General features: G+C 37.4%; 2 protein-coding genes across 3 annotated transcripts in view; both read right to left on the reverse strand.

Moving 5' to 3' along the window:
* Window positions 1–6,004, reverse strand: part of LOC125266903 (ras-specific guanine nucleotide-releasing factor RalGPS1) — a 206,867-nt gene extending 200,863 nt beyond the window's left edge. For both annotated transcript variants that reach the window (XM_048188026.1, XM_048188025.1), the window contains exon 1: window positions 5,728–6,004. The gene's annotated coding sequence lies outside the window, so the exon portion shown is untranslated. The remainder of the gene's footprint in view (window positions 1–5,727) is intronic.
* Window positions 6,005–10,093: 4,089 nt separating this feature from the next.
* On the reverse strand, window positions 10,094–12,981 carry zbtb43 (zinc finger and BTB domain containing 43). The gene is made up of 2 exons (XM_048188028.1): window positions 12,879–12,981; window positions 10,094–11,732 (listed from the first exon to the last, which is right to left on the reverse strand). Exon 2 carries the CDS (start codon window positions 11,708–11,710, stop codon window positions 10,427–10,429), a length of 1,284 nt encoding a protein of 427 aa, XP_048043985.1. The 5' UTR covers window positions 11,711–11,732; window positions 12,879–12,981; the 3' UTR covers window positions 10,094–10,426.
* Between the last annotated feature and the right edge of the window lie 286 nt (window positions 12,982–13,267).

Raw genomic sequence — 13,267 nt, forward strand, 5'->3', positions numbered from 1 at the left:
ATTTAGAAAACTACAATTTCTGTGAATCTGTCAATCGGTCACAATTCTAATCCCTGGCCGGTATCATCAATCCATCACTATTAAAACAGAACTCAGATAGAGACGTCACCGCACAGAAGTCCATGTCCCAGTTTCTCTTCTCACTGTACACAACAACAGATCTTTGGGCAAGAGCTTCAGTACATTATCTTTAATTAATCAAGTTCTTGGAAACGAGCCTGCCCAACTGATTCGATGTCAGTACAACTTGTCGCTTTCAACAGGAAGCTGTAAGATAACGCAGTTCTTGATCACTGATCTCTGAATCACTCGTCACGTTATGCATGTCAATGTGATGTTAAGCCACTATTTATTTTTTTATTTAAAAAAGCATTAATTAGCATGTGTTAATGGTGTATACTGTAGTTATGGGCACTGAAACTGTCTTAATTTGAATGTTTAATATAATGAACAATCATGATTCTTCAACACAGTCATACTAATGTAACACCATCATATAGCCTCATCGGTGACACTGAACAACTGTTTATTCAGACAGTTTGTGGTTTACACTATAAGCAGAAGATGGTCAGACTGGATTTCAGGGACTTGAAAACTGGAGCAAAGATCAACAACACACTTACACTTCCTCTTTAAGTTCCAAGCTGTTTTACAGACGAATGTTTACTACACTACTGAGCTAACCTTGTTCTGTAAAAGGCATGTTTGTTAAATGATAAATCTTTTAAAGTAATTTTCAGCCATACTGTGGTCAGTAAGATTTTTTAAATGGTTTTGAAAAGTCTCTTATGCTCATTCAGGCTGCATTTTTATTAAATCAAAATTATAGTTAAAAACAGTAATATTATGAAATATAATACATTTTAAAATGTAATTTATTCCAGTGATCAAAGCTGAATTTTCAGCATCATTCCTCCAGTCTTCAGTGTCACATGATCCTTCAGAAATCATTCTAATATGATGATTTGATACTCAAGAAACATTTCTGATTATTATCAATGTTGAAAACAGTTTTGCTGCTTCATATTTTTGTGGAAACCATGAAACATTTTTTTCATTATTTTTTGATGATTATAAAGCTCTTTTGTAACATTGTTATTTGTCTCTTTTGTTCAATTGAATGCATCCTTGAATAAAAGTAATGTCTTACTTAAAAACAAACCTCACTGAACACAAAAGGCTTGTGACATATTTAAATAACATGAGGAAATGTTTAGACGTGTACCTACATAACCATCATTTTTATGACATGCAACATGAAAATACCACGGAAGTACTATTTAAATACCTTGGTACATGAATATAGTAATTATTCAGCTAAACTAAAATGCTGGTGATAGCCTTATCCTTCATACACTTTGCATTTACAAAAATCATCTGAAAAAAAGAAACAATAACAGGGAAAAAAGATGCATACAAAACAAAAATGAACAAACACCAAACAGGCCTTAAAGTATTTCTGTCAATGACGCTGACTGGAGTGAATGCAGATGTTAAAGTTCAGAAATGACAGTGGGTGCTACGTGACGAGTGTGTGTGTGGGAGATATAAATACAGTCTTCTGAACATGACCTGTTAGTGGAGAAGTTCCCTGATCAATACTTGTGTAATGTCAGACGCCCAGACAGCTGCAGGGAGCAGAGACGCCCTCATTTACCCCCTGCTGCACTACTGCAAATCTACAGACAGAGCTCTCATGTACACATATGTGGCTCTGACATTACAGGACACATATGAGCATGTAATGAGAAACACCTGGCTGGAACTGTCAAATAATTGCCACTTGACGGTCAACCGGTATTTCATTGCATTGCATTCATTTAATACTCTATTGATTACAAACAAGCAAGCAAATACATATATGACACGTCATCAGTTTCACTTTCACAAGCATATGCGCATAAACAAAACTGAGGCACGTATTATTACAAAACTTAATTATATTATTAAACCCTTCTGAAAACCTCTGGAATGTGACTAAGAGGAAGGTGGATGGCCACAAGCATCAAACAAAGCCAAGCTGCTTGAATTTGTGTGGCAGGAGAGGCATAAAGTCATCCAAAAGCAATGTGACAGACTGGTAGAGAGTATGCCAAGACACATGAAAGCTGTGATTCCTGGAAATAAGGATTATTCCTCCAAATATTGATTTCCTAAACATCAGTGTTGTGTTGTTTAAACATGAATATGAACTGGTTGTCTTCGCATTATATACACACCGATCAGGCATAACATTATGACCACCAACAGGTGAAGTGAATAACACTGATTATCTCTTCATCACGGCACCTGTTAGCGGGTGGGATATATTAGGCAGCAAGTGAACATTTTGTCCTCAAAGTTGATGTGTTAGAAGCAGGAAAAATGGGCAAGCGTAAGGATTTGAGTGAGTTTGACAAGGACCAAATTGTGATGGCTAGACGACTGGGTCAGAGCATCTCCAAAACTGCAGCTCTTGTGGGGTGTTCCCGGTCTGCAGTGGTCAGTATCTATCAAAAGTGCTCCAAGGAAGGAACAGTGGTGAACCGGCGACAGGGTCACGGGCGGCCAAGACTCATTGATGCATGAGGGGAGCGAAGGCTGGCCCGTGTGGTCCGAGCCAACAGATGAGCTGCTGTAGCTCAAACTGCTCAAGAAGTTAATGCTGGTTCTGATAGAAAGGTGTCAGAATACACAGTGCATCAGTTTGTTGCGTATGGAGCTGCACAGCTGCAGATCAGTCAGGGTGCCCATGCTGACCCCTGTCCACCGCCGAAAGAGCCAACAGTGGACACGTGAGCATCAGAACTGGACCACGGAGCAATGGAAGAAGGTGGTCTGATCTGATGAATCACGTTTTCTTTTACATCACATGGATGGCCGGGTGCGTGTGCATCACTTACCTGGGGAACACATGGCACCAGGATGCACTATGGGAAGAAGGCAAGCCGACGGAGGCAGTGTGATGCTTTGGGCAATGTTCTGCTGGGAAACCTTGGGTCCTGCCATCAATGTGGATGTTACTTTGACATGTACCACCTACCTAAGCATTGTTGCAGACCATGGTCACCCTTTCATTGAAACGGTATTCCCTGGTGGCTGTGGCCTCTTTCAGCAGGATAATGTGTCCTTCTACAAAACCCAAATGGTTCAGGAATGGTTTGAGGAGCACAACAACGAGTTTGAGGTGTTGACTTGGCCTCCAAATTCCCCAGATCTCAATTCAATCGAGCATCTGTGGGATGTGCTGAACAAACAAGCCCGATCCATGGAGGCTCCACCTCGCAACTTACAGGACTTAAAGTATCTGCTGCTAACATCTTGGTGTCAGATACCACAGCACACCTTCAGGAGTCTAGAGGAGTCCATGCCTCAACGGGTCAGGGCTGTTTTGGCAGCAAAAGTGGGACCAACACAATATTAGGAATGTGGTCATAATGTTATGCCTTATCATTTATATATACAGTGGCATGAAAAAGTATGTGAACCCCTTGCAGAATCTGTGAACATGAGAATTATTTTAATAAAATAAGAGGGATAATAAAAAAATGCATGTTATTTTTTGTTTAGTACTGTCCTGAGTAAGATATTTTACATAAAAGATGTTTGCATTTAGTTCACAAGACAAAACAATAGCTGAATTTATTAAAGTTTGTAAGTTTGTCAACCATTGATTCTCAATACTGTGTGTGGTCACCTGATGATCCACGACTGTTTTTATGTTTTGTGATGGTTGTTCATGAGTCTCTTGTTTGTCCTGAGCAGTTAAACTGAGCTCTGTACTTCAGAAAAATCCTCCAGCTCCTGCAGATTCATCAGTTTTCAAGCATTTTTGCATATTTGAACCGTTTCCAGCAGTGACTGTATGACTTTGAGATTCATCTTTTCACACTGAGGACAACTGAGGGACTCAAACTCAACTATTAAAAAAGGTTCAAACATTCACTGATGCTCCAGAAGGAAACACGATGCATTAAGAGCCGAGGGGTGAAAACTTTTGAATTCAAATATCAAGGTAAATTGTACTTAATTTTTCTGCCGGGAAACATGCAAGTATCTTCTGTTGGTTCCGAAGGGCAATACTAAATGAAAAACAATGATATTTAAACAAAATAAGAAAAATTGTGACATCTTCATCCTGTTCAAAAGTTTTCACACCCCGACTCTTAATGCATCGTGTTTCCTTCTGGAGCATCAGTGGATGTTTGAACCTTTTTTAATAGTTGAGTTTGAGTCCCTCAATTGTCCTCAGTGTAAAAAGATGAATTTCAAAATCCTACAGCCACTGCTGGAAAGGGTTCAAATATGCAAAAATGCTTGAAAACTGAAGAATCTGCAGGAGCTGGAGGATTTTTCTGAAGAACAGAGCTCAGTTTAACTGCTCAGGACAAACAAGAGACTCATGAACAACCATCACAAAACATAAAAACAGTCGTGGATCATCAGGTGACCACACACAGTATTGAGAATCAATGGTTCACATACTTATGAATGGGGTTATTTTAATAAATTCAGCTATTGTTTTGTCTTGTGAACTAAATGCAAACATCTTTTATGTAAAATATCTTACTCAGGACAGTACTAAACAAAAAATAACATGCATTTTTTTATTATCGCTCTTATTTTATTAAAACAATTCTCATTTTCACAGATTCTGCAAGGGGTTCACATACTTTTTTATGCCACTGTGTGTATACTTATATATATATATATATATATATATATATATATATATATATATATAAGGAAAAAGTACACTGAATTCATGACATCTACTCGTGACAAGGTCATTCACGTTTGCCCTGATCAACTAAACCTGCACTGATGTGTAGTGTATAAGGCCAACAGCTGAATACTACACCGGTTCCTGGGCTGAGGAATGCTCTGGCTCTCAGCCATCAGGAATAAGCTGCTGGATTCCTTCTCACTTACTCCAAGTTTCGTCCTGATCAATTACACACATCTCACATTGTCTGCAATGCAAGTGTGTGAACTGCATAGCAAGCAGTACAAAAGACACTGCATCTCAGCATCTGGGAAAACAATGGCTTTTTCAACAACAAAAAGCTGCTTTGATACTGAAATGACAAATTTTGTAAAAAACAAACAAACAATGGAACTGTTGAACAGACCAACCAGACATGTAATATTTTTTGAAAACATTTAAATAAAAAATAAAAAAGCATGTGGCATTTGCATCATCTATTAATGTTACAAAGTTTACATATAAACAAAGACTCTGTAATATCTCTGAAAACATAAAACAATATCAGCAATACAACGCTTTATGTGAAAGCTCATTAATACGAAATGGCACAGCACTATATGTAAAATAGTTTGTCATTTGTTAATTCAAAAATAAAAAATGCATATTAGCCTATATTAATTACTATAAAGAAATATCAGCAATGCCATGCAAATAGGCTACTCACTAAAAATTAAGCAAAACAACATATTGCAAAGCAAAATATGTCATTGTTATTACTGCTTCAGAGCTATTAACAAACATGAGCATTATACATGACAGAAATGAGCTGCAGTGTCTCAGGAGGATTTTGAGGCTCGTGCGCGCACACGCCTGATCATACGCGCACCTTGCAACATGTAAGCGCCGCGGTGGCGCGCACAGGGCTGTAACCTTTCACCTTTACTAACCCGTCTTAATGAATGACGTGCACAGACTGTTCCTAATCAATACTCCATCGACCCATCCATACCATCAATCAAATCAAAATTGGGATCGCCTACCTTATATCTTTGTACTGTATGATCCCGGATCAATGAGAAGAAACAATCACGTTCTTCCTCCAGTCATCCATTAAACGGGCTCAACTGCGCATATAATCCAAAACAGTGCGTATGGTTATTATTCCAGAGCGTCAAGACGATGTTACACGTTTAAAAATGTAAATACATTTGCGACAGATGTACACAAACATGGCAGAGATACACAAATATCATACTGCCAAAACAAGCGAAACATTCATGGGCAGGAAGTGTCAGGTAGGTTCCTTTGATCTAATGGACAGGTCAACTGCCCAATCACACGCGTTGTGCGAATAAACAACCCCGCCCCCCGCGAAGCGCTAGCCAATCGCGTTGAAGCACCGGGTCTATGTGAATTTGAAGTGGACGCGCAGGTGCATCTGAACAGTAGGGATGTCTTCCACTGCCTCCTGATGTCCTGTAATTTAACACTCTAACATTTAATCAATCTTATTGTAATCTTAACTAAATTACATACTTAAAATCGAAATTTTCTAATAAAGAGTAGATATTATTATGATGCTTTTTAAGTGAAGTTTACAGGCAGTACATTAACACCAGGCACTCTTTAAAGAGAAAAGCAAAAGATTTTCTGTATTTGTGAAGTATTTATGTGATTTATTCTTTCTTATGAACTTTTTCATGATAATAATAATATAATAATTCATAAAATATTAATCAATAATATAATAAATATTTGATACTACATACGATAAAAATTCATATTAAAATTTCTTTATATATATAGAATTAAAAAGCATTGCAACTATGTTTACACACACACACATTATATATATATATATATATATATATATATATATATATATATATATATATATATATATATATATATAAACACGAAACAAGGAAACCAGTTAAATGTAAATGTATAAGTTGAGACTGCCATCTACTGTCCGGAACCTGGAATTAAAAAGCATTGCAACTCAAATAACTGAATAATAATTGTGGACACAATTGTTCTTTGTGCAACAAAACAGGATTTCCAGTACAAATAAAACATTTATTGCTAAACACATTTTTGTACAAATCTCACAAAGTTTCACAAAGTTCTTCTATAAGAAGAAAACACAACAGAAGCGAAAGTGGAAATGATGCCGTCCTGAAGGAAACATTTTCTGATAAACAGATTATTTTGACAGTCCTGTTGAGGTAGTGATCCGTCCAACATCATAAAGCTTTGCCTACTGATTTAAAAAATTTGGTCACTAGAGAATATATATTTTTATATAACCGTTTCCAATTAATAACCCAAAACAAATCAACATATAATCATATGCTTTTTTTTTTTTACCAGAGTACATAATAAGCTATATCAAAAGATTGGTTGAATTTATTTTTCATATTACTCCAAGAATTTATATATTCATAATGTTACTGATTATATGATGCCCATATTTTCATCTGCGAGGCAAAATCCTTCACGTCATTTCTGCCTGTATGATTGTCACTTGTTTGTTCTGTTTGATATAGAAATTTGCACATTCATAATAAAAAAAAATATAATTCAAACACTATTTACATACAACAAATGAACAAAATCAAATGACGATCGCCAAAAAGACACATGTTTGAGTGTTATACTAGCTTATAACACTTTCGGGTATAATTCAATACTCTAAGAAAAGCCCTATTTATTAGATCTAAAACTATAATAAAATGAGCTTACATTTTGTTCTAATCCATGCTCCTTTGTGTCTTCTTAACACATCTTTAAACTACTGAATACCACAGCATCTGAGGTATTGATGTAACAGTTCAAGCACAAAAAGACTGTAATACCAAACTACTGAAAGCCAGACATCCAGCCATCCATTCATGGCACATTTTGTACATTAGATTATTAAAATAATACAAGTAAACACCCAACCGCTTATGTACAAGTGTTTTACAGCCCTTTCAAAAGTTGTTTGCTTTTTGTGCTCTTTTGCTTTTGATGTTTGCGTGAAATGTCTTTGCGAAGTGAAACGATAAAGATGTGTTCACTTCAATGATATCTGATATTTACAAGTGGCTGCGCTTCCATATTTCTCTCTTAAATCCACTTCAATTCAGTATACAGATGAATGATGTAAAAGCCATCAAGATCATGTCCTGGTCATATTTCACCACAAAAAAGAAATAAATAATTAACAACAAAAAAATAAAAAGTTACATTTTGCATAAAGAAAAGTAACTCTATTTCACTACCATGAAAAATACGAGTATAGTGAGAATTCCCATTTAGAATACTGAGAATTACAACCATCTAAATGAACTGGATGGGAAAATGTGCATAATACTGTAAGGCTTAAGTTTTTTTTTTAGCGAAAGATAATTATTTTATGCAAAATATAACTTCTTTTTTTTATGGAATATGACCTGGGCATGTTTTTTTATTTATAATATTTTACATTTATGGCACATTATAAAAACATTTGACAAAATGAACATCACGTACAAGAATACTGTTTGCAGAAGCTGAAAGATGAAAATGCCAATGCCATTTATGCAGCATTATGTACGATTTTATTTGACTTTTTCCTTTTCAAAATCCTCCTAATAAATCTGTTGACTTTCAGAGCATAAAGTGGATTAGAACGGATTAGCAGCTGAAACAACCGCTATTCTCTGTGAAATCCTATTTGAAGTGCTCTAGCAATGAAATTATAGAGATCAGCAATAGAGTTAATGCCAAACACTGAATCCAGCTCAACCAAAGCAAATGAAATCCAGCATAATGCTGCACTGGAGAATATTTCTATTTACATTAGATAAACCTTGTTAAAATTTAGTATAAGTCCAAAGCGCTTGGTGAGGCGTATAACCTGAATATTACAACAGCATTCAAGGCTCTTGTGTCTGTGTGGTAGAATATGGTCATATTTATTCCTTCTGATATAATAATCACTCCATTCTGAGATATTAGAATGACATTTAAGTCAACATGAAATGACATTTTACTTTAATAATGTCCATTAAGAAAGTAAAAAGGTCAGTTCTGATTTCGTGGTGACTTTACATCATTCCATGAGGTTTTCTGAGATACACCGGCAGTCAAAAGTTTGAAATAATTACGATTTTTTAAAATGCTTTTAAAAGAAGTCTCTTCTGCCCACCAAGGCTCTATTTATTTGATCAAAAATACAGTAAAAATGTGAAATAATTACAATTTTAAATAACTGTTTTAAATGCCAATATATTTTAAACTGTAATTTATTCTTGTGATCAAATCTGAATTTTCAGCATCATTACTCCAGTCTTCAGTGTCACATGATCCTTCAGAAATCATTCTAATATGTTGATTTGCTGCTCAATAATGATCAATTATTGGTGTTCAATTATTAATTAGGGTTCTTGTTCAAGTTTTTGCTGTTTAATACTTTTGTGAGATTCCAAAGAAGTTCAAAGTTCAAAAGAACAGCATTTATTTGAAATAGAAATCTTTTGTAACATTATAAATGTCTTTATTGACACTTTTGTTCAATTTAATGCATCCAAGTTGAATTAAAGCATTCATTTAAATTTTTCTTGAGAAGGAAAAAAAACTTATTTAAAGGGGTCCTTGAGTATGATTTGACTTTTTTTAACTTTAGTTAGTGTGTAATGTTGCTGTTTGAGCATAAACAACATCTGCAAAGTTACCACGCTCAAAGTTCAGTGCAAAGGGAGGTATTTTCTTTTACAGAAATCGCTTTTTAAGGACTACAACAAGCTGCTTCCTGGCTTAGTGACATCACTAACCCCAAAATTTACATAAACCCCGCCCCCGAGAACACGCAACAAAGGGGGTGAGGCCATGTTGGGCTGCTTTAGAGAAGAGGAAGAGTTGTTGTAGTAGAGTGTTGTTACCATGCCGTCATTTTACGCCGGACTCCGGTATGAACAATGTAAGGCTGAACACCGTTACTGACAATCCTCATTTTGGCTGCGTGAGATTCTCCAGCTTTGTTGTTGTTGAGCAACAGAAGTGCAAGCTGTTAAAGCTCCGCCCTCTTATGGAAAGGGGGCCGGGAGCAGCAGCTCATTTGCATTTAAAGAGACGTACACAAAAATGGCGTGCGTCATTTGCTCACACCCAAATAGGGGCAAATTTGACAAGCTATAATAAATGATCTGTGGGATATTTTGAGCTGAAACTTCACAGACACATTCTGGAGACACCAGAGGCTTATATTACATCTTATAAAAGGGGCATTATAGGTCTCCATTACTAATACAAACTTTTGAATATCAGTGCATCAGGGTTTCCACAAAAATATAAAGCAGCACAACTGTTTTCAACACTGATCATAATCAGAAAAGTTTCTTGAGCAGCAAATCATCATATTAGAATGATTTCTGAAGGATCATGTGACACTGAAGACTGGAGTAATGATGCTGAAAATTCAGCTTTGATCACAGGAATAAATCAGTGCTTTTAAATTGTAAAAATATTTCAGAATATTGCTGTTTTTACTGATCAACAGCCCTGATCAGGCGAGCAGAAGAGACTTCTTTTAAAACCATTGCAAAAATGTATTAATTGCAAACCTTTGACCGGTAGTGTACACCTGAACAAATGAACAGAATAGGCCTCTGTTCAAAATTGAGGTTCTTGTTTAAAATAAAAGCCAAAAAAATAATACTCAATTTGGCATTCTGGTAAAGGATGCTTCCATGCTGAGGTTTCTCAAATGTTCCACTAGCAGATCTGGGAGGCCCGTCGGGTCTGGTGGGCTCTTGCACAAGTGGAGGTATGGCGGTTGAAGCTGTCTCTCCACATGAAGCGTTTCGAGCACAGGCTGCACTCGTAGGGTTTAATGCCCGTGTGGATCTTCATGTGGCCCACCAAGTGATGCTTCATTTTGAAGCTTTTGCCGCAAACGGCGCAACCGAACGGCCTCAGACCCAGGTGCATGCTCATGTGGCGGTCCCTCTGGCTTTTGTGCGTAAAACTTTTGCCGCACTGACACGGATAGAGCTTATAAACCACCGAGGCGAACCCTGAGTGAGAAGTTTCCTCCTTCAGGCCACCGTCAACAGGTGTCTCATCTTGAGAAACATCTGCACTTCCTTCTAGTTGCAGTTTCTCCTTGGACGGTGGGTCAGAGAGCTCGTCTCCGGCTTGTGAAAAGCCCTCCATGGAGGACCCGTAGAAGTCCGAGGGCTCTTCGTAGGAGCAATCTCCATCCAAACACTCCACCAACTTCTCTTCAAAACAATCCTCAGCTATGTTTGGATTGTGGCAGTTTTCATCCGAATCGTTCACGGTGTGTTCACTGCCAAACAGGCCGCCGCAGGCTTCTCGATTCTGCCTCTCTGCTTTTATATGCACCTTCTTCCTGTGTCCCATTATGCTCGGCGGCACGTAGGCAGGTCTAGAGCACTGGTTTTCCATTGCATCCGACCCATTCTCGCTGCTCGGATCATCTGGAGACGAGCAGCCGGCGCTTTCCAAAGTTCCCAAAGTGGGAATCGAAAGGCCGTCATCAACTAGATCTTCCGCTTGACCTGCAGTCTGGCCGGTGTCCTCATTGTCGGTGCCGTAACCGTCACCTCTCGGAGAGGATCCATGGTCGAAATGCCCGCTGCAGCTGTTTTTCTTCTTCCCCACTTCTAAAAGCTCAGTACATTTGTCCACCACGTGCCACATTTGCAGGAAGCTCGCGGCCGTAAGGAAGGCCACCACCTCTCCAGATGGCACGGACAGCGCTCCCGTGTAGCACGACAAGAGAAGCTGCTCGAAAACGCACGGATGCATGACGTCCGGCAGCACCACGCGGGCGCTGTTCTTCAGCAGCACCTGATCGCAGAAGTACGGTGAGCTGGCGGCCAGCACCGCGCGGTGAGCACGAAACTGATGGCCACCGAGGGACACCATGAGGTCACACAGCTGCCCTCTCTGCCGCTGCTGGTTCAGCTTCTTCAGGAGGGAGCAGGAAAAATCGGGGAACTCCACATGGAAGGAGTTTGCATCAGTCTCCATGGTTATGCAGAAGTTAATCGCTCTAAGAAAAAGGCAGGACAGGTTAGTGTTGCTCAAAATCATCTATACTAAATAGCATGTTTGTTATAGAAGGGCCAAAAAAGCAATGCTACTTACAAATTACAAAATGCAAATAATCATATAATCATGCACAGTCAGGAAAGCTTCATAGTATGGCCAAACTCTGTATTTTGGTGCCAATAACTTGGTAATATAGCAAATATTAATATAATATTTTTCCCAGTGTTTGTTATCTATGTGCTAGGCAGGAAAAAAAATCACACATCTGCTGTTGTTTATGCATTTTATGTTATGTAAATTGTGTTTTTATTCATTCAGCCAACATCATTGTTAAACTTACTCAGTTCACAGTCATTTTAATCTTTTTCAGTGTTTGATTTTAAGCACATTTTGATACTTTTGTACTTTTTCTCCCTTGTTTTTGGTCACTACTATATAAACAATATATAATAAAGTCCTGAAACAAAACCAAACAGTGCTAAGGAGCTAAAAAACAATACTAAACCCATTTACATGATATACACTATTCATTTAACAAATGACAACAAATATGGCTTTCAGCATATAATCGATAATCGATACAATAATAATAATTTAAGTGTGACCAGATTTCTCACAAAAATGTACCATGTTTCCCACACAAATACCATAACAAAAGCAGTCATTATATATAGATTCTGAAATCTTTTTACACTAAATGATGTAAGTCAATTGTACTTTATAGAGATTTTACGGAGATAATAATTACTACATGTAGTAATGCTGTGGTATTTTGTCGGTAACTATGGTATCCATGGCAACATTTTGTAAGGAATTGTAGTGAGATATATAAGATTACAAAAACCACAGTGACCATTTCTGATGGCAAAATTCTCCACATGGAAAGATGAAATAAAGATAAAATAAAATCATGAAATGTTGGTATTCAAATGAAAGCTATTTAATTATCTTTTAAACTAGTGAACTGTCAAAATTCACAGTTCAGTACATTAGAGATCAGGCTAACCTGCTATACTGCTAGCTGGCACATCAAGGGACTTTATGGGTGTTAACAGGCGACAGAGACATTGTTGTTCATGAAAAAGACGCGTAGATATTAGTATAGTTTTCTGCCTCACTCACGGTGCAATAAAAATTCCCGTCTTACCGTTTTCTGCATCACTTTAGTCCGGTTTTCTGAAAGCTAGCCTGTCTCCTCTCTCTCTTCCGAGAGCCAGAGCGCTGCGTATAACTTACGTCATCACGCACAGTCGCGTGGCGCAGGAAGAAATGTAAACAAACACGCCCACTTTCTGCTGGATGCCAGATTGACATTTTTCCAGCGTACAGAAATATCAACATCAGTGACACAAAGTAAAGTAAAGTAAAATAAAAACTGTTGTTAGAATACGTTGCAGACATAATATTGGCAACAATACAAAATTTTATTTTATTTTAAAATAAGCACTTAAATTGTGCAACAACAAGATAAGAAGGAAATTCAATATCTTTGGCCATCGTTTGACTAAAAGTCCAAATAAAAAGGCAAATTTAAAT

The sequence above is a fragment of the Megalobrama amblycephala genome, linkage group LG4 (genome assembly GCF_018812025.1).
Source record: "Megalobrama amblycephala isolate DHTTF-2021 linkage group LG4, ASM1881202v1, whole genome shotgun sequence".
In the NCBI taxonomy this organism is placed as follows: domain Eukaryota; kingdom Metazoa; phylum Chordata; class Actinopteri; order Cypriniformes; family Xenocyprididae; genus Megalobrama; species Megalobrama amblycephala.